We start from the raw sequence: 24781 nt of genomic DNA on the forward strand, positions 1-24781 counted from the left end.
AAAACTTCTCTGTGCTCAAAAATTCCATACTTAGTTAATCTTCCCAGCCTATCAGCACTTGGGATGTCTTGGCTAACAGCTGTGAGCCAAGTACTTCCCTGGCCAAGCCTCAGCTTTGGAGGGGAGGTGACCCTATGGTTAGGAGATTTTAAAAAAGAGACTTTGTGTTATGAAAGCAAGAGCACCCCAACTCAGGAGAACTTGTGTGGGAATCCTGGCGGTGACTACAGTTAGTGGGAGCTTTTAGCAGAGCTGTCTCAATTAGTGAGCTTTCATGCCCCAATCAAACCCTACTAAAATAGTTAATTACATTTCAAGCAGAGATAATAACAGCTTCCTATAAGCGAACTGCTGAAAGCGAAATCACAACGGCGTGTCACCGTAACTGTGTCGCAGCTGCCCTCCCAGGCTGACCCCGGCCCCCCTCGGGCGATGGGAGCCAGCCGGCTGGATCCCTGCTGCCACCTGCCGGCACGCGCTGCCCGCCTCCCACACTGGCAGCTCCGCACTGACATTCCTGCGGCTCCTGTCGTGGCGGTGCTGGTCAGGAGGGCTGCCTGGGAAATATTCAGGGATTTACGTATGGCCCGAAGTCACCTGAGTCCTGTTACTTGTTACGTTAGATTGTACGACGGCATCAAACCTTACGTCGACACCTGCGCGCTGGGTGAGCAGAAGTTATTTTACCAATGTATACATAAACTGCTTCACTTGGAAAATAGTTATTGGCTGCCATGAGGAAAAACTCATCTGTGTGTAGGCAAGGCTGAAACTTAATGGAGTTCAAGCCCTTTCCTCCTGTACTCCTCAAAATATCATAGAATCATTTAAATTGGGAAGGACCTCAAAGATCATGGAGTCCCACCATTAAACAACCACTGTCAAGTTCACCACTAAACCATGTCCCCAAGTGTCACATCTTCAGGTCCTTTAAATACCTTCAGGATATCCATCATACTCCTACCCAGCAGAACTCAGTACTTGAAACTGCTCCTACCATCAGTGATTGCTCAACTCCTTGTATACTTGGAAGGAAATTTCCTCTGAAATGTGGGGTTTACATCAGTTTTGGAATTATGCTGATGAAGAAAATCAAAAGCTTGTGACTGTATTTGTACCCAGTTGAAGCAGGTGAGTGTCTTATGCACAGTTAACTTACCTGCTTTTTTGGCATCAAAGTATTTCAGAGAAAACCACTATTTTTATCTAGGCAGTTCTGATGGTTCTGCCCCTCTTGCAAATACCTTTTTTTGCTAACAACCAAATTGTACAGGCACCTTGTTTATGTTCCTTGTTTGATTCCTCTCTCATAGTAAGAGTGGTCATTATCCCTATGTGCAGCTGGTGTTGAGGGGAGAACCAGGTCCAGGTTTGCCTAGCACTTTGTGGAAACTGCCACTCTGGTTTTACAGAATTTCCTTACCAAAGTAAATGCAGCTATTAAATCAGAGAAAACATTGTCTTCCCTGATGCAGTGAATCCTTCCGGGATACAGAAGTTGAAAGAAGGGAGGGAGGCTGTGGTGCAAGGTACATCATATAGACCTGTCCAAAAACTGGTTTATCCTCTGCAGGATAAAAGATTGTCTGCAGTCTGATTCCCCCCACCCTTTTTTTTTCTTATGGACTTAATAAAATTGGAAATGTGGATGGGATGCTTGAAGAAGTCCTATGGTGTACAACTCCCTCCTCTTTTAGGTGCTCATTTATGGTATGGTGTATTTTTGGAAAAATAAGTTGGAGAAAAAAAAATGAAAGGGTAAAACGGGTAGCAAAACAGAAATGTAATTTTCCTTTGTAATTAGGGCACTCAAGGGCTCTGTAAGGGTTGTGATAGAAACAATTAATAGGCATTGCTTTTGTGTGAGACAGGGCCTACTTAAGTAGGTCGTAAGGCTGGTAGCCAGGAGACCTACTTTCTTTTCTTAGCTTTGCTGCTTATCCTTTCTGTGATCTTGGGCAAGTAACTTCATTTTTGATCCTTTTCTTTACTATTTTTTCCCCTCACAGGTCCATTCACACTGAGAGTTTCTCACTTATGTACTCTACACAAAAAGGGACACAGCCTTGACTGGAGGTTTGAGGCTCTGTTGTGATACCACAAAGTGGCTGCTTTGCTGTAAATAATTATGCAGGAATATGGATTCCTTTGTGGATTTCCTATGTGAGCATTTCATAGGGTACTTGTAAAACAACGGGCATGCTGTAGATAAAAACCTCCAATGGAAGACAGGTTGACAAGGTTTCAAAACTGACTGCAATTCCCATACATCTCTGCCTTGAAGATGATGAGCAGGGTTAGGGAGGTGACCATATGTAGCAGATGTGATGGTGTTGGGGCAGTTTGTGGGATGGAGGCTTTCTTGGGGCTGCTGGAGGCACCCTCTGCCTTTCACTGGCTGCATCAAGAGCTGTGTAGCAAAGGGTTGATTGAGTCTGCAGGCAAGGTGTTTTCAGTGGGCTTTTGACAATACTTAATCTAAATGGCTTTATGACTGGCTGGTGATGAGTTGTTACCACCTGAAGGAAAATACCCAGGAAGCCTGAGAGAGAGGTGTCCTCTCAGGTGTTGGAGCAGTTGCCGTCCCAGGAAGCTGTAATTATGAATCATCCATGTTACTGTCTCATTGAGTCATGAGAAATGATAGACTAGGAAATGCAGGAATTAAATTAACATGTGAATTCTGCCAAAACCCACAGCCCAACCAAAACCAGAGCACGTCTGCGGAGTTTTGGTGTTGGTTTTTGTCTTTTTGCTTTGTTGATTTTTTTACACTAAACCGAAACCTTTTCTGTGAAACTTTTTTTTTTGTTGTTTTTGCTGGCCTTAGGGGAATGCAGTGGCTGTGAGCCATGTACGTGTGTTTGTTTAACAACTTTTAGAGAATTCTTTGACAATCAGGCTGTGATAGATGGTAAAAATCCTGATGGCATGTGAGGCTATGCATATTTGCTCTTGTTCACCTCTAAAAATAAGAAAAAAAAAGGGAAGGCAGGAGGAACCAGTTTAGCTTTCTACTTCAAACCCTTTGTTTCTTATGCTGTGATTCCCTTATGGGTTTTTCACTGAGATGGGTTTGTATTAAGTGAAACAAAAATAATGCCTTAATCTTTACATATATAACCTCGAAAATATGAAGTCTACATACCTGTATGATGTCTTCATAAGGGAGAAAATAGTCAGGTTGGAAAATTGGCTACGCTTATTAGAGGTGTACCTTTTTTTCTCTTAAATGGCTTTGTAGAGTGTTTTACATGATTAAATTTAATCCTCTAAAGTGTGTCAGATGCTAAAGTTTCCAACTCTGTGGCCTTGCACTTGGCTACTGATTAAGGCATGGATTAACCTGCAGCAGTTGCTCAATATGTATTGTTTTTCAAATGGCAATTGCTGTTTTCTCTTGATCTTGGGTAATTTACTTTTGATGCACATGTACAATGATGTATACTGATATGAAGCTTCTTGTCAACTACAAATAAAAAGTGTTATGTGGTAATGACAGTGTTGTGATCTATCACGATGAATCTTTTCTTGCAATCCAATGATACCAAACTCTGAGCAAAGCATTGCACTACTCTGTGTTCACAGTAACAGTGGAAATGTTATGGTCAATCACCCGCAACAGTGTTTTCACCCTTGCATCACCAAGTTGTAACTTCGCACCATAATATAAAGGCAGAGGTTCAGATAGGTCAGGATAATTCCTAAAATTAAATTGCTCCCTAGACTCAGGGCAGCTCTCTGGGATTTACCCTGGCATTCTGAAAGGGTTTCCTTCTTGCTGGTTCCTCTAATCTTCTGATTCTAAGTAGTACAGTGAGATGACTGTGATCCTGCAGTTCCTACCAGGGTTTTTATACATCTGGCTCTGTATAATTTAGCCAGCAGTAGCTGTGGGAGTTTACAGTTCTCTGTACTTTTCATTTGGCAGTTCCAAATGTTTTCTCAAAAGAAATAAGTTGACTTGAAGCACGGTCTTTGATTATTTGATTTTTACATTAAATCCTGCCTATTTATACATGAACCGCCCCAAAATGGATATTCTAGTGTTTGGGTCTCTAGGGGTATGTCACTCCCCATTCTCTAAGTCTTCTTTTAAGCAAAAGGCCTAAAGAATAAAAACAAAACAAACACCCAGCCCTACACAGGTCTCTTGTCTCATCAGGGATGGGCAGTGGTGTCTGTTAACAAAGACAAAAAACTCCAGACTAGAAGGACTTCACGACACAGTGAGAAAAGCAAATGTTAGCAGTGCGTGCTCCCATTTGTGCACCCCTGCAGTCCCCTCCACAACCCCACTACATCACCACTGACTTTGGGAAATGGTGGAAGACCCAGTAAGTACATATGCATTACCTCGTCGGGCGAGGTCAATTTAAATGCAGCCTATTAAATTATTTACAGAAGACAGTTGGCCAACCCATTGTGCTGTGTTAGTGGGAGCCAAAGGTCACTTTGGTGTGCCTGGTTGATTCATAGGGTAATCTGATACAGTACTTAGCTTTTTGCCTCCCAGTCAGTGGGTTAAACCTTATCCTCTTATTATGAGTCAGAGAACCATAAGTTTCAGCAAAAGCCAGAGCCTTTGTTTTTAATGGTTTTGAAGAGGCTGTGCAGCAGAATCCAGAGGGCTGCGATAGCATCTGCCAGGGGGTTGAGGTGGGTTCTGCAATAGTGTAAATCTGACTGACAGCTTGGGAGCTGGAACACTGTACCCTTGTTTTCTTAAGCTGCTTGTCCTTTTGCTAACATAATCTGCAGCAGTTCGGATGTTGAGACATTAATGTTTATTCTTCAGATAGGTGGCATGTTTTTGTGTTTTGGGTTTGTATTTTTTTTCCTCTGGGTTCTTCACCACCATCATCTGCTTGAGGATTCACTGAGCTGATTTTAGTGGATGTCTCACACATTCAAGTCTATTATTTTGCTGCATATAGAAACCTGTGGGCCGTTTTGTCAACTTACATCTTGGTGACAAATTCTGTCAAAAACCATGGGTATTGGGGTGCCTTGGTATAGCCAATTTCCATCTGCTTTTGAATGCTCCTCTTGCCTCTCCCCCATGCCTGCTTATTCCCTCCTAGGATCAGCGTTGGTTCTGGCATGCAGGGCAAGCACTGCAGCTTTCAGTAGTGCCTGACTTTTTAAAAACTTCACGCTGTGGAGTGCTTTTCCCAGCCGCTAGTTTAAAGAGAAGGTGGCAAAACGTAACACAGCTGGGAGTGAAACCTATTTTATGAGCTGCAGTGACCCTAGGGGGAGTCTGGTCACTAAATATCTGCTCATGCACAGGTTTGTTTATGTCCATGCACTTGCATTTAGTTTGTTTTTAAATGTGCTGCCAGATACAGGGGCACTAATGTTTTCAGCACACTGTTCAGAGTGCTTGTGGTGTGGACAAGCTCCAGCTTTTATTTTCCCTCTCTCCATGTCCACAGAGGTGCACAAGTGCTTTCCTATTTCTGCATGCAGAGTTCAGAAGTTTGCGCTGCCACTGAGCTGGCTGAGGAAAGGAGGAGTTTTGCTTCGGTGGTTGTGCTTTTAGAAGAGCGAGCCTATCATGTTTCACTCTAATCCTAAGCGATAGCCACGCAGTCGGTTTTATTGTTAAGAGAGCCTTCCTGGAGCTCCTTCACCAGGCTTTTCACTAAGGCAGAGCAGGGCAGCCAGAATGAAGAGGCAGAAGTGTGGTTGGTCTATTGTCCTTCATGAGCTGTGCCATGCCAGGGAGTGATCTCTGCCTGGTCTTCCCTCCTCGTGGGCTGTTTTTGATGAGCCAGAAGAGAGGACTGAATTGCATGCAAGCTCCTGGGGAGCGATGCCAGGGCGAAGAGTGGAGCTACAGTTTTTGTTCTTGAGTGGAGAATGGGGAAAACGCATGCCTTAGTGCTATATTCTGCTCAGCCGTTACATGCTTCTCTGAGCTGCTGCAAGGTGCCACTTTCTGCTGCTTTTCTCCCCTTTGTTTTCTTTGGCAGCTCCCTAAGTGCTGTATCAAAACAGCTTCAGGGGAGCTGCGCTGGCACAGTGACCTACCTCCATACTGGTGCTGGTTTAAATGCAACAAGAAGAAACCTGGACTGAAGTTGGATTGAATTTGTTTAGCCTCCAACGAAAACCACTAAGAAAGGGGACAGGAGCAATTTCAGAAAAGTCTGTTTGTAACCATTGCCAGTAGCTGGTTTGAAAGAAAATGAAAAAGGAGTGTGTTTCGAGATCTTTCAAACTCAAACAAAACCCAGGCTCCCTCTCGCGTGCTGTCAGCTGGATAAATTTCTCCTCCTTGTCACGGCAGACAAAGAGATTGTTTCGCAGCGATGGTGAACTCTCCTCCATGTGCCTGCAGCAGGTAGATGAGGATGACGAGAACTGGACCTACAGGAGCCAGCAGAGAAAAGGTGACTCACTTTCTCTTTAACCTTTGCAATTGCTGCCGAAGTGTCAGCCCCTGCTCCATGCTTCTCTGTCCAGCTGCTCGAGTCCCACTGGAAGCTAGGAGCTGCAGGTGGGATAGTAGGAGGAGTGCCTTCCTCGGCAGCACAAAAGCCGGGGGGCAGCATTGCCTTGCCCTGTTTTTTGGGGGGGGGGTGGGTGGGTTTAAAACTGTGAAAGCTTATAGTAATCAATGGGGAAAGCCTTTAATTTCCCATCTGACCAACATAAAGGTACTGCTTGTGTGGAGCATGGGTATTTTGTTTATGTTTCTTGTAGCCAATAGTCACCAGCAACAGAGCCTTTGGGCCGGTGCTGCAAGAATCTCTCCTCAAATTGTGGAACCAAAAGCCATTTAAGACTCCACTTCTAATTGACTGGGTGGCTTTTTGGATGACTGCCTCATGGTCCTGCTGGAAAATTTTAAGTGTATTTTCTTTTATGAGGGCAGATTGAGAAGTGGTCCCAGATGCAAAATAAAAGAGAAGATGAGATAGTGATGGGAATTGCTCCACAGAGAGAAGGAGGGATATCTAGGATATGAGATAGCTCTGAATGAACCCTTGAATACTCAAACCTGGAGTATATTTTATATTAGATTTTGAAAAAGTACTTTTATTTTTTGTGTTTTCTTTTCAAATGGAGTTTGTCAGGTATTTGTTCAAACATACCTCATATTTACCATAAATCAAAATAAATTTCAGAAGTTTGCTTTTCTGAGATGGTGAGCTACAGTTAGCAGTAGCTGGCTGGCAGGCAGTGGGTTGTGTGTGTGTGGTTAAAAATACTGAATAACGCCAGTGATTTGGTTGTAATTTCTCTAGTGCTTCCAGAGAACTAGTTTGTCAGTAGAAAGTGTAAGGTTGACTCAATTTTGCTGTAAGATCACTTTTGTAAGAGCAGACAGGCTCTCCAATGGCATTTGAACTTCAAAGGGCCTTTTATTTCTTTTCATTTCTGGGAGCAGTTAGTAGCTATTTTACCAGAATTTCACTTCTGAGTCAGAATAGACTGTGGCTTTAGTAAATGGTTTGTATGCAGGAACACTAACACAGGATGTATATGCTTGGGCTTTGCTCCCAGCATACTAGGAGACAATTTTAATCTGTGCTTTGAAGGTTGTTTTTTAACCTCTTTCGCTGCTGAAAAACTTCTAAAAAGGGAGTTTTCATTTGCAACCAGTGTCTAATTTTTACTTCTGTTTTTTGGTATCTTGATATTGTAGAGCAATGTGGGATCTTGCATGCTGTGGATCAGAAGAACCACCCAGCCCTGCTGGTGGATGCTACATAACTTCCATAAGGTTTCTTGTGCTGCCTTCCTTAGCCCGTGCTTAAGCCACAGGGCAGAGATGGGAAAGGAAGCTTTACTGATGGATTAATGGTGTATTAATTTTTCTGAGTGATTTACATAAAGAGCCCATTGTACAGGCTTGAGGGGGAGGGAAAAATTCCTCCTGTAATTGGTCAGCAAGCTATGAAAGGCTCCCTGCCTGCCTGTAGAGGAGATGACAATATGTAATTTTTGACGGGAAGGTGAAGGGAGGTATAGATTATGCAGGGCTTATTTCCTCTTTGCAGGGCACAGTTTGACTCGGCCTGTAAAATCTGCCTGGATCATAAATCTGTGCATTTCTGTCTGATCAGGATCTTTTGCCAAACTGGCAGGGATTGCCAGAGCTGAAGGGAGCGTGGAGTTTCATATACTCAGGCAGGAGAAACTTGTTACGACTGCAAGTATTTTACCCTAGGCTGTGAGTCAGGCTTGCACCGTGTTGGAGCAGTTTGAGTATCTGTACCTGGCAGAGTTGTCATCTTGGGTTTGTGTTCAAAGGCAAAACGTGTGTGATAAATGGCTTCTTGTGTTCTTGAATTAATTTGCTCCACTGGACTGTTGCATTACTGCTTGCCAACCTTTGTAAAACTAAGGGCTCAAAACTGTATTGTCTTTGGTGCTTGAATTAACCACTTCACTTAAATTAACACAAACTAGAAAGAAATGAGAGGCACGGCAGACTGAAAGGATGGCTAGTTTTATATAGAAAACCAAACTGTCTATTTTAAGCAAGATGAAATTTTAGTAGTTTTTCAACTATCAGAATAGGTTTTCCTCAAATTCTTCCTCAGGTAAATTGTTAAAAAGATAAGTCTGACGAATCACTGGCTCTTCTTCAACCCTCTCCTTTGCCTAACTGTGTGTGTAAAGGCAGGAGTGTTAACAGAAGCTGGAAATGAAGGAATTGTTGTTGTTCTTTCTGAGCTGTTTCTCTTCCTGTCTTTTTAAACCTCTTATTCTTTTGCCACTTCATTGCTCTTCCAGGCTCATATTCCATTCCCACGAGGCTGCTTGGTGACAGGCACAAGGCAGCATGTGTTGCGTGGTATTTCACCAGCAAAGTGGCTAATCTGCCTTGGCTGCAAACGGGAGCTTGCACACAGTAGCAAGCAGAGAGATTGGTTGGATTTGTCAGTTTAAAATGAGCAAGAAAAACTGAGGTAAACAGTAACTACGAACCTGGGGCACACCCTGATGTCCTGCGTGTGTGGAAGTCAGAGGCTGCTGCTGCGTTATTCATTTTTAAAATGTACACAGTAGTGCATTGGTAGCACCAATCATACTTCACATTTTATAAAGCTGTTAGTGAAAGAGATGGTAAAAGTTGACAGTAAAATAGAGGTTTGTTGTTTGAAACATTTCTTGCTCAGCCCTCTTCCTCCTCAGTCAGTTGAAGGCCCTTTGAAATGAGGGCAAACTGTAAGTCATGTTTCTCCTCTTTAATCAGAATTTTTAGTTCAGATTTGTTACTTTTTTGAGTAAGAGGTATTTTAAGACTGAAGCTCAGAGCAATTTTTTCCTTTAAAAAACACATTATTGAAAAAAGGCTGAGAGAGGTATTCTTTGCAACCGAAGCAAAGACTCTTGAGTGTGTAGCAAAGGGTTTCTGAGGTGTGGAAGACTGTGACAGTCGTTCGTGTGCACCCGTGCAGCTTACCACGAGTATGACATAGCAAGTTAACTGGGAATAAAGATAACACATGAGTTAGTTCATGGCATAGGTCTCATAATATTTACTTTGATTTTGCAGAAAAGGAAATGAGTCACGCTGCAGCATCAGAACTTCTTACTAAGTTTTGCTGACTTTTTTTTTTCCTTTCTTCTTTGCTATTGGTTTTGGGTGTTGGAAAAGGAGAGCTTGTGCCCACAGCTCTAGGCAGTGTTGCCTTCATGGCTGGTGTTGGTGATCTCTCCGTTGTGCTGCTAGGGATGCAGAGAAAGATGTTTCTCTGGAACAGTTAAATATGCCTGAGCTGGTGACCTTATTTCTCCTGTTATTTCCCTCCAACAGTGATCTTCTGGCCAGGTATGGGGGAAGCACAACTAGCAGTCAGGTCTGGCCACAAGTGTCAATGCATCAGAAGTGTTACCCAACAGGGAGGTTATCCCTCCTCTCCCCTCAGCTCCTGTCCCTGCTTATTGCTCTGATTTTTTACCCACTCCCATTTCACTTGGTTGCTTTCCAACCTTTCTGCAGCATGAGGAAGTTAAAAGCTTTGTCTGCATTTTACTGCAGGCTATACTAACCTGGAAAACTTAACTGGAGTCATTAGTCAGAGAAACCTTGTTTCTCGGGTAACTGCTGTGTTTTAATGACCGATCCAACCCTGTTCAGAAGGTGGGAGCCACTGGCTTTCTGCTGTCTGCTGGGCAAGTCTCAGTCCTTAATATCGAAGTGTGTGGAATGCTCATTTTTTTCCTTGCCAAACCAGTGTAAATGTGAAACTGTGTTTTAATACTAAAAGTCCTTTAAATTCATAAGTAACTATTTGTGGGCTCTGCCTTCGTGTCCTTGTGGTGTGTCTGATGGAGCTAACCCTGACGTCCGGATCACGACTCTGACCAAAAACTGTCAATTAATTTCCTAACCACCCACAGCTTATCATAATCTGAGAACGTCACACTTACCAAGGAGTTACATTTCCATAAAATGAACAATTACTGAACTTCTGTCACAGTAGCAGTATTGGCAATCCCTTATTATGCCAGTAAAAGATGACGTTCTTTTGCTATGCCCATACTACCTGTGGTTGGTTTGAACATGTACCCCATAAGTCTAATACTATCAGATGGGTTTTTCTTCACATTCCAGAGACAGATTTGGGACTCAAGACCTTTGTTTTTTTTTGTAATTCTGAGGGGTTTGTATTTTCAGCGCTTCCTGTAGAAACTCAGGATAGGGACGGGTAACTCTGATGTTATCTAACTGCAGCGTCAGAGCATCACCTCAGTCTTTAGTCTAAATAATCTTTAAATTCTGTTTTTTTAAGTCCTGAATACAGTTTACGAGGAAGTTTCAGGAACAGAGCAGTAATGCCTTTTTCAGTAATGAGAGGTAAGAGTACCAAGAACTACTAAGTCCTCATAAGGAAGATTACTGAATCCAGACTTCTTGTTGCTATTCTAATGTAAAATCATTTTATAGGGCTTTTTTTTCTGTATGTTTTTGCACAAGATCTTGTGTTCATGGGGGGAAAAGTCATGTCAGTTACTACACAGATAGAGGCCCATAAACCCAAAGGGAGCTGTTAGCATTTGTAGAAGCTATAACATGATGGATTGTAGTGCTGCGGCATGTGTGTCTGTGAAAAGGATTCTTCAAGCTTTGGGCAAGTCCATAAATAATAATTTATGAAAACCTCAAAAACCATTTGTGTAAGAGACTGGAATAACTCCAAAACACATATGCTTTATATACCTTTTTGTGAAAGACTTTTTAAAATAATGTTTATTTATAGACACGCAGTTTTGTATATGTAAACACACACATAGAAATCTAAATGTTTAAAAGGAAAAAGTAATGAGAGATTTGATCCAAAGACCAATTTTCTGTCTTGTCATACCTTTTCCTTTTACATGTTGCAGGTTCTGTGTGCAAAGATAAAATTGCATTTGTAATGATTTGTCTATATGGTCAAGTTTACATTGTAATATTTGTTGTTGGAACTGTGGGATGATGTGCTTTTATGGAAGCACAGCTGGAAGCAGAGATACTACTTACATTGCTGAGGTGTGCACTTAGCATGTTTGTATCGTGGCACAGCAGAGAGTTTTGTAAAACTTTCATCATGTACACTGGCAACCAAAAGTTTTCACGCTGGTGTAAAACAGCTGGGAACAGTCAAAAGTGATGCATTTAACTACAACTTGAAGTAGCAACTGTTGCATGTTTGTACATAAATGCAAATTTAATAAACACTTTGCTGCCTTTCCCATGTCTTCTGGTAATGCCTAATGGTAAATATTGCCATAGATAGGAATCTGAAAGTGGGTTTGCTAAGCAAAAATTTGTAAGAAACATTTGTAAAAATTTGTAAGAAACAAGTTTAAGTAAGAAATTTGCTTAAACCTGTAGGTTTACTTTTGCTTTATCAAAAAAACCATGGATCCAGCCATATTTCTTCTATAAAATCCTTTCCAGATGCCAGTCCTTTGCTATTTTGAAAGTGCAAAAATCTTTTATAAAAAAAAAGTAAATTCTTTGTTATCTGATCAAAATGCTCCAGGTAAAAATAGAAATAAGAAAAAAAAATTGCTGTGGCCTTATACATTTGCTGCAGTCCTTCCTTCTTTCTCGGCTGCTATCTCAGTGTGTGTTTTTCCTCTCCAAGAAGTAGTGGCTGGAGAACTGCAGTCTGGGCTAAAGGACATTTCCTGGTAGATTTTTTTACGAAGAGTTGTGACTGGTTTCAGTGTCTACTCCAAGAGCCATAACCTCTTACTAATGTAAGTTTACTGTGTGGAAGAGTCTTAATCCCTCAGGGGACCATGACATATTTTATGTTAGGATGAAGGAGCTGAAAGGAAGAACGGGCTCGTATGGTGTTGCTGTGGGGAATCTGTGTATTAGAGCTGCTGTCTGGGAAGTGAGCTTTTGTTAGACAAAGGGGAAGTTCACTGCTGGTGTGTGAGAGCTCCCGGGGCAGATGCTGGTTCCTTCTGGGCAGCTCTATGCTGCTGTGAAGTGAGACCCTGACTGTTTTTACCTTCAGTAGTGCACCTTGAATTTCATGTGCTGAGTAGCTCCAGTCAGTTTTCTTGGCTGGTCACTGTAAAAGACCATAGTCTTGGGAAATGCAAAAAAATCGATAGCACCTGACTTCCCTATGTGTTTCCAAAGTGACAAGGACATTGCAACCCAATTTGTCTTGCAGTTTAGCTTTATGTGCTGTTTGGATTAGCATGGTAATTCGTGCAGTGCTCTGTGTAGCATTAGTATGTCCTTTGCTTGCTTCTTTGCATTCATGAAGAATTGCACAGGGTGCTGTGGTTTTCCTTCTGAGAGTGTATTGTTATGAACTTTATGAATGGTTTCCAGTTTTATTTCATGATGCATAAACTTCTATATACTTCTATACAATTTATATACTCTCTTTTGTTCCCAAGATACCCTCCAATGTCCAGCTAATCCTTAGGCTGAAAAACTTGGGGCAAATGTTTCCCCTGGAGTAGGGGTCAAAATTGATGTCTCCTGACCTTCTCGTTTTATTCTTAGCTAGCTGTATTTTATAAAGCAGACTGGATCTTTTCCAGAGATTGTATGTTTGAGCTGAAGCAAGATGCTGTATGTGCTTTCCTATGCACTGCTCATCAAATAATGGAATACATGAAAATTTCTGTCTCTGTGCACTCGTTAGCCAATGGGTTCATGAATTGTTCTCTCAAAACTAGGGGACCTTTGTCTCCAGCATGGTCATAGCTCACCATTCTGGCAGGTCATTGCAAATATGACAGCTACTTGTTTTTCCTCCAGTCTGCTACAAATGAAAGAAAGTTAAAGGTTAAGAATGTGGTTAAATGACTAAAGTTGATGAATTTTGAAAGAGTGTATTTAGCTTCTATTACAATATTTGGAACAATTAAAAAGAGTAGATTTGACTGTTTGAGATTTAAACTGTGAAATACGTTTTGGCTTGTCTTTTAGCTGCAGAATCTCAATAAAAAATAAGGAAATTAAACTCTGTGTTCTCCATTCACTAGTTTGTTTGGTTTTGCTGACATTACCTATTAACCCAATTCATCTACCAGCCTCTCTTTCCCATTTGTAAGTAGAAACCTCTGAGTTGTCTTTTTCTTTTTTTTTTTTTTTCTGGGGAATTGGAGTGTAAACTCTGTTATAACCTTATTGTGTAGCTTGTTGTTCTAAAGCCTGAGCTGAAGCGGTCTGTTAAAAAATAAGCTTTAGGTGCTTATGACATCTATGCAAGGTGTATTTTCAGCGTGTGAGCCTGTATGTTAGACACTTAAGAGCATGGCATATTTTCCATTCCAAAGAAAGGTAATTGATACGTGCATCCTCTGCTCCTTTCAGAGCTTCCCTTACATATGGCATGGTGGCTTCTACTTGGCACTTTATCTCCCTGAAGCCATGGATTCCCTGGACATTGAGTAGTGTTCCAAAGGCAATTATGAGCTGTGAATTAGGTGCATTGCAGCTGTTCCATACCCATTCACTCAAAACTAAGAGATTTGAGAATTGCATAGAAGGCTTTCTGTAAAGTTGCTCAGAAGTTGTCAAATCAAACACCTCAGCAGAGGGATTTACAGGGCTGCATTTTGCATGAGAGTAGCACACGGGGATGTTAAATAGAAGTTATTCCTGGTCACACTTTCTCCAGGGTAACACAGGTCCGTAATGAAGGTGCGTCTGTGTATATTGGAGGGGAGAGCGGAGGCCTCTGCCCACACCCCTTCCCAATTCTTACACTAACTCTGGGCTGTGCCTATGAACCCTAGTACAAGAAGCCATGGTTGATACTTGGCAGGTCAGGTTTGATAGAAATGGCTCACTGAAGGAGGCAGGGCTTGGCCTTCTCACTACTTTGGAGTGGTACCTGCCCTCTGGGCACCATGTGCCTGGATGCACACAGCATGTCCCCATCAGTCAGGTCCCATCAGATGTGCTCCTGTCATCTGCTGCCTCTCTTTCCTTTTGCTTGCTTGCATGTGTGAGATTTTTTTTTTATTTCCCTGTGGCTTTGTTTTATTTTGCACATGCAGGCGTTTGCTGCCTAATGCAGCAGAGATGCTCACAGTTCATACATTGGGCTTAATACACTGAATCACAATCTTGTAGGCACCTTGCTAGTGACTACATTAATTAAAGAGGGACTTCTGGAACAAACAGGTTCTTAATTTTGGTTCTGTCATTCATGCCTAATTTCAATGCCTGAATTAAGTATAGTAACTAATGAATAGTGGAGGCTGTTGCCTTTTAGAAACTGAAATTTATTTGTACTTGCTTGTAATTTCCATGGAGTCTTTTGTGTCTTTTTCTCCCTTGTAGTCCAGACTGCCAAAGAGCTGATGAGTAAAGGGTGACTGATTACAGCATACTGTACACTTACATGGGAACTTTCACCCAGGAGTTATTAACTCAATTTTATTAACCCTGAGTAGTGCATATAATACCATATACAATGAATATAGCATTTTCATTTCAGAATGAAGTGAGGTATTGTGACATCCAATGGCAGAATCAGGTATTAAATTCTATGCTTGACTCGTAGCCAGTTTGACATGGTTTTGCAAAGGGAGAAGATGTCCTGTGCTCAGCAGCACAACTCCCTTCCACTGGGGTGCTGGCTGGCTATGACAGTGGAGCTCTCAACACCAAGGGGGCTGCAGCGCTTCCACAGTGTCTGTCAGATTGTGATTCAGATGGGATTGTCAGGAAGGCAGCAAATCTATTAAATTAATCAGGTCAAATGACGAATAACCTGTTTTGTTCTGTCTGCTCTGTGCTGACAATTCTCACACGTGTGCCGGAGTCTCCGTGAAGAAGCAGTTGTGTTTCTACCCCAGGGTTGATGGCAGAAAACATCTCAGGGCTGTCTTAGGTTTGTAGCAAGGAAAGAATCAGAACAGGTGGGAATTCAGAAATAGTTCCCATTGCAACACACAAGTGAAGCTGCAATAATGTACAAATGGCTCTGACACCCTGCCCTGGTTAATGATGAGAATACTGGCTCAGTTTGCTGCCCAAGGACAGCACATGCTCAAGTGCCAATTCTTGTAATTCTTTTTCAAGGACTTGGGTGTATTTTGGCCCATAGATTTAAATCAGAACTGCTTAAAGGGCTGCAGGTTTTATCTCATTATTTCAATGAACTATTTCTGTCTGTTAGCTAAGCATTTTGATGGTGTGAATGAAAACGGCTCCCCAGCTAGTACTGTTGGTGTGCCCACACACTTGTACTCCTTAGGTCAGAAGAGAAACTGATTTTTCTGTTTATTGCTTTGTGTTGGTCTGGGGTGTGTTTCAGCCTTGGGGAGTTTTTCTGGTAAAAGACCATTGCTCTGTATTTGGTTACAATGTGCCATAATTGTGCGTATTTCGGGAAACAACCTGTTCATTTCTCCTCCTCTTTGTGGGATGGTGCAGCTGTCTTGGATGCCAGGATGATAGTGGGGTAATTCATGTGTCTTTGTGCCGCTCCATGGTTTTGGTATTCCTGGTTACCCAAAGGTGGCTTCAGAGAATTCCACTCAGAGTGACTTCTTGTTACCGGGGTTACTGAAATACTGACAACATCAATCTGAGGGAACAAGCCCTTGCCAGCCTGTGGCAATTTTCTGGAGCAATGCACAGGTGACTGGGCAAATGAAAGTGCCCATGAGGGGTATTTTTGCTTTGTTTTAATAATAAGCATTATCAATAAAGCTCTGTTACATCTATTATTCAAAGCTAATTTGGCACACCACCCTTGCAAAACAATAATCCTTCTTTTATTTAGGAGCAGGTCTTTTAGCAATAAATTGAAGTTACTGGATTGCCTTTTGTTTTCCCAGGCTTTTTCTTCAGAATTTCTGCTCTAGCCTCACTTTAAATTTGCTACTGTCAGTCACTGTTTTCATATAATTAGTTTTCTTCTGGTCATGTGGGAAGCCTCTGGTCCTACCCGCACAACAAGCAATGCACTCTTTGTTCAAATTCTGTGGCAAAGAAATTCCTGAATGAATTTGGAGAAGTTGGTTACAGATTCCTTTCTTGACCTACAGCAGCTCTTAAAAAGTTTTTTACCCTTTCTGTGCCCTTTGTCTGAAGAGTAAGGCAAACAAAAGATAAGGCGAATTAATTCATTACTTCATTGTGTTTGTTTTCTTCCTCACTTAAGGCAGAAGACAGCCCATCCCTAAAACCATTTATTTTATTAATGTTAAGGCCAAGCATTTTGTGTCTGCACCTGCAGACACTGCTGGGTTTATTACAGAAGAACTTTTGGTTTGTAATAATCAGAAACCATAGCACAATTTCACTAATGCTGTGTGTAGTATCTCATTGAAAACTCCACCAATATAGCTATAACTACAGTAGGAATAAAAATAAAGTTGTTTCACTGAAAATCATCTTTTTATCAAAAAAACAGACAGAGACAAAGGATTTAATTTTGGCTCCTGAATTTACATAGGACTAAAGTGGAACTGTGTCCCTCCTTCAACTAAGAGGTCATTGCTTTAGATTTAAGTCTCTAGAAAAACAATTTCAAATTGTTTCAGAGGTGTTATTGGAAGAAAGTTGTTTTGTAAATCAGTTCTAGTTATGGGCATACATTTTTTACCAAAATGTTTATATTGGTTCTGTTCATCCCTGTTGCTTAGAAGTACTAAAAATTCATTTTTTTCTTCTATATTTGAATATTTGGAAAATTCTGTTTCTCATGCCAGTCTTGAAAGGTGCAACAAGGCCCTGTAGCTGTAAATCTTGGAGTGTGAGAGTAGCTCTATACTAGTTGTTCCACTGATGATTTCAGAAGATCCAATCAGTACAAGTCACCTGCCTGCATTACTTTTTGCAGGATGGGATACATCTTTTTACCACTTGCTATGGTGAATACTTATTAATTTTAGTTATTTGAATTAATTATGGTGTTACTTTAATTACTCACAGTGGATTCTGCTTTAAAGGACATACTTTCTGCCTGATCATTTGAGTAAGTTATTTATTTCATTATGTTTGCTATGACTTGCCCCAAATGAATTTCTTAATCTTAAATAATTTTTAAAATATTCCTTATTCATGAGGAAACTCCATCCTCAGTCCTCAAGTAGAATGGGTAATATAATATGTGCTATCAATTGCAAGAGATAACAGCAAAATATTTTTCTCTTGCTTTGGAGTTACAAGAATATTTGGTTTTACTTACCAAAAAATGGTTAAGATCTTTTTCACCGGTGCTCTGTTTCCAAGTCAATGCTGCCCCTTTAAAGATACACTGGGGCTGACCTGACCTCTCTTTATCTCCCCTGTCTTATCACCAGCGGGACCATGGGGCCTGGAAGGCTCTGGGTCTGTCTTTCCTTTTTACCTAGTGCTTGAGCTGCCTGCAGACTAAATGGTGTTGGGTTGTGTCAATCCTCAAATTGAAAATTTTATTTTTACTCCAGCTGTTTTCTTTGGATAGTTTTTCAGGGTGGGTTGTGGGGTCCTTTTGTTGTTGTTTGTGTTTTATGCACAATTGAAAAGGGAAGCATGTCAAAATGATTCAGGCTTTAGAAAAACCATAGTTGGCACCCATCCAGGGTATCAGAAACAGATTGCTTTGGTTCTAAAAGGAAATAGGGTTTAAATAGATGTCCGAACAGCCCTGCTAGCTGGAAGTCTAATTGGGATGCACTTTGCTGTGCAGCAACACATGAGGCAGGACAGAAGGAGCCTAAACCCTCGTCATTTTTCTCTGAGTTGGGCAGGTCTGATCTGCATTTTCTTCCTGCTCATTTTAATGGTGCAGTCTTTAGTATCCAAAAACTAGTGCAAGTATGTACATATTTTTATTGGACTTAGTTCCCTCCATCCTGTTGCATTTTCATATTAGGGCAGCTAAGAGAATCAGCACTAGTGATGTATGTTTCAACAAGGGGAAAATGACACTGAAGTGTTTCTTCTAGTTTGTCTCAGAGAGCTGATAGACATTTCAGTGAGTTGAGAGTAAGGGTAAGAATGAATTTTGTGGTTTGGTGTTTCAAATTTCCTGACCTCATGCGGTTAAAACATTTCTATTTAACAGATCATGACCAGTTCCTATTAAACATGGATATACATGCACAGTTCTCCATGTCAGTCACTGTCTCCTCTATGGAGACAGTCTATTTAGCATCCATTCAGTAGAAGCAGTGCCTCCCTGAGAGGTGGCAATAGCAGATGGCCTTATGGCAGCCAGGAGAGGTGCTTCTCCTTTCATGGAATAGATGTGGTGGGATATGTTCCTTCACATTTGTAGCTGTCTCTTTGTATGAAAGCAACATGTAATGCTTTACAAAGTCAGTATACTGCTGAAAGATATTTCCATGTTATTTCCACAGAGCTCATCCAGGTGCAATGGGGAAATCTGGTTCCCTAACGTCACAGGCTGCAAAATGAGATGCAGGCAGTAGGAGAACGAGTTCCCTGATGGGGCTCAGAGCAGTGACCAGGTGTGACGTCCTGCAAGTGTCGCAGCTGCCAGAGAGGGGCCAGGCACTTGTTCAGTTGATGCAAATGGCCAGGCAAAAGAAGAACCGGGGCTTAAAGCCCTGCCTTGGCAAGGTCCACTACCTTTGAGGCACTCAGTGGAGATACCAGGCCTCCTAAGTTTTGTCTTTGGAGCACTTATAGAGTCCTGACAGACTAAAAAAGGTAAAGCAGATGCTAGACTGCTTTATGACTGTCTGCGGTTTAATCATTCTGCTCCCTTCCCAAGTCTGTGAATTTTTATATCACTTATTTATTAATTTTTTTAAGCAATCCCTCTTTCCCAATGGACATGAGGAAAGTGGGGATCCCTTTCAGGCTTCTTTGCTCTCCTCCTGGTGAGGGTGGGAGGGAGAACGGGTGAACAGGACAGAGTGTATCCCCTGAGGAAAATACACTTCTTCAAGGGCCCAAACCTTCCAAGAGGAGTGTGTGCCACTGGTGTTACAGCCCAGAGCAAATCAGACTTTTCAGCAATTTAATACCACGTTGTCTCTAATCTGTGTCTAATTTCTCAGACAATATTATTGTTGCATAACTGGCTTCCTCTTCCTTGTTTTATTGTCAGTTTTTCCCACTGCCTACGTGCAAAATGTACTGCTGGTTTTGTTTCTGGGTAGGGTTTTTGTTTGTTTGTTTGTTTGGGTTTTGTGGGGTTTTTTTGGTAGTTTCTGTTTGTTTGTTTTGTTTTGTTGTTTTGTGTTTTGTTTTTTTTTTCTACTTGCATTTGTGATTCCCCTAGAATCAGTTGTGTCCTTTCTTAGTCCCCAGTGGAGTGTTGGCAGCTGCTCTCAGTCCCCGGTGATTATCACTGATGTGCTTCTTACTTCCTCTTCCAGGTAATTAATGAGTAGATTTAACAAGATTGGATCTTAAAATCCCTCTGGTATCCAAGTAACCTTCCTCCAGCTACAATATGTTTTTGTTTATTTTGCCTCCATAAACTGTTTATTTCTAGAGCCCTCTAAAGAGTTATGGTAGGAAAGAGTACGTGCATGCCTGGAACACCAGAAAATGGAATTAAGGGGAAAGGCCCCTTTGCTTCTCAGAGCATAAGGAAATCTTGACATTAGTCTGTGCCCTTTCTTGCAGGATTTGACAGAGAAAAGGTGGGTTAACCTATATAAAAGCTCTTATTGGATTTCGAGCTGCTCCGATGTAATGTCTCCACTTTTCTGCCACTGCAGCCTGCTCTTAGTGCACTCTAAAACGAAGTAACTTTTCTTACATGATGACAGATACTTGAAATGTGATACTTTAATATCAAAGCCCAGCTAATGGTACTCAGCATCTCATTAATACTGCTTCGTCTGAACTGCTGTTTTTAAGGCGTCTAAACTAGGTTTTTTTCTGAAGCTCCACCCAAAGATAACGTGTTAGCATGTGTTCTTTATTTTCATTTGGCTTTACATGGAGGATTTTAGGATTTGTGCTTTTGGAGACAGTTGCAATTCTTGTTTGTTCAGCAAGATGGGTTACCCTGACCCTTACCTTGTTCCCTGGTTCTTTGCTATACAAGGCCAAACGCTATAAAAGTTAGTTAACACAACAGAGTTGAATTTAGACCCAAATACTATGGCTGAGCACAGTGCCGGTGTTAGCTCTTTGTGACCCTTATAAAATAAAATGCTTACAAGGTTGTGTGCTTCTATTCCTCAAGGTCTCCTCTGCAGAAACAGGGCATATGTAAGAAATCTTTTTAAGCCACAACATCTCTCATGCTGAGCAGAGAAATCATAGAATGGTTTGGGTTGGATGGGACCTTACAGACCATGTAGTTCCAACCCCTCTGCTACGGGTAGGAACACCTTCCACTAGACCAGGTTGCTCAAAGCCCAATCCAACCTGGCCTTGAACACTTCCAGGGATGGGACATCCACCAGCAGCCTTAAGGCACACAGATAGGCATATACAGTATTCAAAAAATAAGCATTTTCTCTAGCTTGACTGTTCAGATACACTTACGAGATCTATATTTATAGATGAAATAGGAATCTGCACAAAACTCAAAAAATCACAGAGCAGTTCAGTAATTTGTAAGGAACAGGTGAGTGGGACTGCAGTGATGTATTTCCCTAACGCTGACCCACAGATAGTCGTAAACTGAACGCACAGCGGTGACAAATGCTGACAGATGAGCTGTATTGATCCTCCCCAGAACCGCCGGCCCGTCCTGTGAGTGGCCCCTCGCCCACACGCGTTTCCCGGCAGGCTGGGCGGTGCGGGGATGCTCGGGGGGTGCCCGGAGGGGGCGGGCCGGGTGGTGTGGGGGTGCCCGGGGGGTGTCCGGAGGGGAGGGGGCGGTGCGGGAGCCGCCGGCGGGAGGCCCGGCTCCGCCTCGCCGCTGCCCGCGCCGGCCGCAGGATGTTCTGCCTGAAAGGTGAGGGTGCTGCGCGGGAGGGAAGCGGGTGCCGTCGTTCCCAGCGGGACCTTTCGGTCTGGCGGAGAGCGCAGAGATTTGTGGTTCCTTTTGTCCCCGCGATGCGCATCGCCGCCCGGCGTGATTCTGCGGGAAGGTGCCGGACCAGCCCGGCAGACAAAAGGCCGGGCGGGCGCGGAGCGGGCAGCGGGGCCGCGTCCGCAGGGCTGCGCGCACGGGAGGTGGGTGGAGGGGTAGCGCTGCTTCCCAGGAACTTCTGCAGCGGCTTCCTGTGTGGAGCATCTCTGCTGGTGACGCCGCACCACGGGCGTATTTGCCTTTATTTGTTTTTTTTCCCCTTGTATGTGTGAGATGTCATGGAGCGCCCGGAGAAGGGCAGAGAGTTGGTCGTACTGCGTTATGCAGATGCTTGGTAGAAACACAGCTGCTCTGCCAGGTGATGCTTCCTCTCGCTTGGAGATGCTGCAACAAGAGTTTTTACGCCCCATGAGATGTTCTTATTTTATCTTTTTAATTAAACTTCTTAAGAACGTGGTTCTGAAAGTAAAATATTAGGAAAAGCTTACTGATTTTGTTTAGCGCCCATATTTCTCTTTTTTATTAAAAATTGATATTACTGCTACTTTTCTTACTCAAGTAAGATGAAAGCTGACACCAGAGAGCTGTTGTAGGGAAGGGTGTAGGAGTTGTAAAAAAACATGATTTCCTTGGGAAAGAGTAGCAGTTAATTACTTCAGTGCTTATCAATGCTTGCTCAGAGTGTTTTTCTCTCTTAAGTTAGCTAGGGACATGGTTTAGTGGTGGACTTGGCAGTGCTGCGTTAACAGTTGGACTCGATGATCTTAGAGGTCTTTTCCAACCTAAATGATTCTATGATTCTATAAAACGTTGACAACTTTTATTCTACTGCTGACTTCTATTTATGCAAAGTTCCCACTAAGGATCTTGGTAGAGTTGCCAACCATAAATTAAAAAAGATATTAAAGTTATTTTCCTGTAAATTTCAAAGGACTGATTCAGTGTTTCTAGAGAAAATCTTAATGAATTGCACAACACAGTTTCCTATGCAGTGGTTTATCTTAGTTGTTCCTGTGTACAAAAACCCTGCACTATTTAAAGTTTTTAACTCCACAAGAGGTTTTCAATTCACAACAATTCATCCGATCACTGGAATTACAAAACAATAAAAGATAGAACTTTTGTTGAAGCATTAACTTAGCGATACAGGACAGAAGTTGATGTTTAAGTCAAGAGTATAAACAGGTAAAAGGTTTTCAAGTCAGTTGAATAACCAGACAACTAAAAAGACTGAGACTTCTGTAATCTAGATTGCCTGACTGAAAATCAGCCAAGGAGTAAAGTTTTCAGAGATTGTCCTATGTGCAGCAAATGAGCTTGTACAGAAGCAAAATATTTTTGTTGCATAATAAAATGGAATTATGATAGTGGGAGTTTTTTTAAGTCTTAAATGTATAGGAAAAGAGTTCTCAAAATGTTTAGGTTTTATTTGTGAGTAGGTTGTTAGTTACGAGATACAAAAGTCCATTTAAGAGTTCATCCTAAAAGCAGTGAAGGTACTGGATAGTTGTGGTGCATAGCAGTGTATTTTGATGTGTGCTAATTCCGTCCTGTTTGCATGCACTCTATGTCACCGTGCTTTGCTCTGTTTTGTTAGTTTGGAGTAGACTTCTCCCTACCTTGAGTAGCAGGAGTTACTGTGTATTACGTTATTATGCATTGAAAATCATGATCCTGAAATAATTGGCTGGAGTATTACCATTGATAACCTCAACATGCAAAGGAGAGATGATGTTACACACGAGTCCTTTTACTGGCTTGATGGTAGCCTGCATAGGAGGAGGATTTACTTGTCTCTTAAACAGTGGGGCACATCTGCCTTTCAGGTGCTGGTTTGTTTGGGCTCTGAGGGCGCAGGGAGAAGCAGTGTCATTGTTCAGGCCAGCTCCCAGCAGTGTTTTCTCAGTCTGATCTCTCAAGCAGTCTCACTGGTCTGATAAATGAATCCCAGGTCTGAGTCGGTGTGCTCACTGGGTGTGGATGTGCTGAGCATGCATGGAATGGGTGATGAAATCCCCACTCTAATGAGCTCTAGGGGCCTGCTGCCTCTAATTTTTAATTTTTTTCCAGGGAAAAATAGGTGATCAGACTCAGGTGTCTCTGCCTGTGCACGGAGGGTGACCCAGTGTCTCCTTCTCACAGGCTGACCCAAGTTCTCCCGTACTGGCCAAAGTGCCAGCCCGCCCTCACACCACACTCACTGCTTCAGTGCAGCCTTCTGGCTGAGCCCCATCATGGGAAACATGGCTTGTATTGGTGTTTGATCAAAACTAGGTGTCTGCAGCAGAGGCAATACTGCATGCTAATTATTGATCTTTTGGACATAGATAAAGTACAAGTGAAATATTTAAATAAATTTTCCTGTAAAAGAATTAGTTTCTAGAAGTGTCATCAGCCAGTTCATTGGTATATGCTGAAAAAAATGAGCTCACGTTTCTGTAATATTTGCCTAGAGTTTCTGTTTCCTTCATAGCTTTCATACAATGAGAATAGTGCCAAGAAGTGCTGTAAAGCAGGCATGTGTCCTTACTGCTTGCCTTCACTTGGGAAGTATTTTCAGTCCTTGCTTGTCTTACAGCTGTGAATTTCAGAGGGCAGTCTTTTATACTAATAATAGCAAGAAGTTATGATAGAAGCTATCAGTGAAAAATCCCAGGCATGTGCTGCTTGCTCTCTGAAGAGGAGTTCCATGCTAGAAATACAGATTTTTTATTTATTTATTTATTTATTTGTAAAAGATCACAGGAATGCTCACCAGTTATCTCATCTGTTCTGTGCGTGTAAGAACATTCCTTGGATTCCTTTCTTGGCAATTTTCTCATAAAATATCCAGTGTTTGAAATCAGAAACAGATTTTCTCTGTCTTTAAACAAATGTATTTTCCAAGTTGCACTAGACAAGAAAAAATGTGTACAGGTCGCTTTGTTTTTTCTTTTTTCTGTTTAAAGTTTTATTTTTTTGTGTGTGTAGCAGCAGGCCAAAATGAGGATGGGGACTTCAAATAATCTAAATGAAGGAATCTGTCAAAGTGAAGATTCCTGGCAGAATTAAATAAGTTTAGTTTAAGCCTGGGATTGATCTTCTGGCTTTTCTTCCTTTTTTTTTATTTCTGTCAGGGTTATGTGTAATTTGGAATGGGACCCATTCTTTTTGTAGTTGTTTTTTATATCATATGCATTATTTTTTTAGGGTGAGTAACTTTGAGGACATTTCTTATCAGCAGTTCTTCAAAGTACAAAGGCAGTTTGAATAAACGCAGAATTAGTACAAACTGAGTTTTAAGTACCAAGCATATGACTTTAAGTTAAAAAGAATCTACTTCTGAAAGAAGAGCTCTGCTGTTTTTCTTCATTTCTCATGTGTATTATGGAGTGATTCCTTTTGCT

At 41.8% G+C, this 24781-nt stretch overlaps 1 protein-coding gene across 7 annotated transcripts in view; it reads left to right on the forward strand.

The window, feature by feature from the left end:
- Nucleotides 1-24781, forward strand: part of NHSL1 (NHS like 1) — a 182424-nt gene that overhangs the window by 68544 nt on the left and 89099 nt on the right. For 2 of the 7 annotated variants that reach the window (XM_027721077.2, XM_027721084.2), the window contains exon 1: nt 5753-6398. The exons of the other annotated variants lie outside the window; for them this stretch is intronic. In XM_027721077.2, coding sequence (XP_027576878.1) covers nt 6194-6398 — 205 coding nt within the window. In that variant the 5' untranslated portion in view covers nt 5753-6193. Of the gene's footprint in view, nt 1-5752; nt 6399-24781 lie in introns of those variants that run through there. 7 annotated transcript variants of the gene reach the window in all.

This window comes from Pipra filicauda, unplaced genomic scaffold (assembly GCF_003945595.2).
Source record: "Pipra filicauda isolate LSUMZ 115617 unplaced genomic scaffold, ASM394559v2 scaffold376_size704792_pilon, whole genome shotgun sequence".
Classification (NCBI taxonomy): Eukaryota; Metazoa; Chordata; class Aves; order Passeriformes; family Pipridae; genus Pipra; species Pipra filicauda.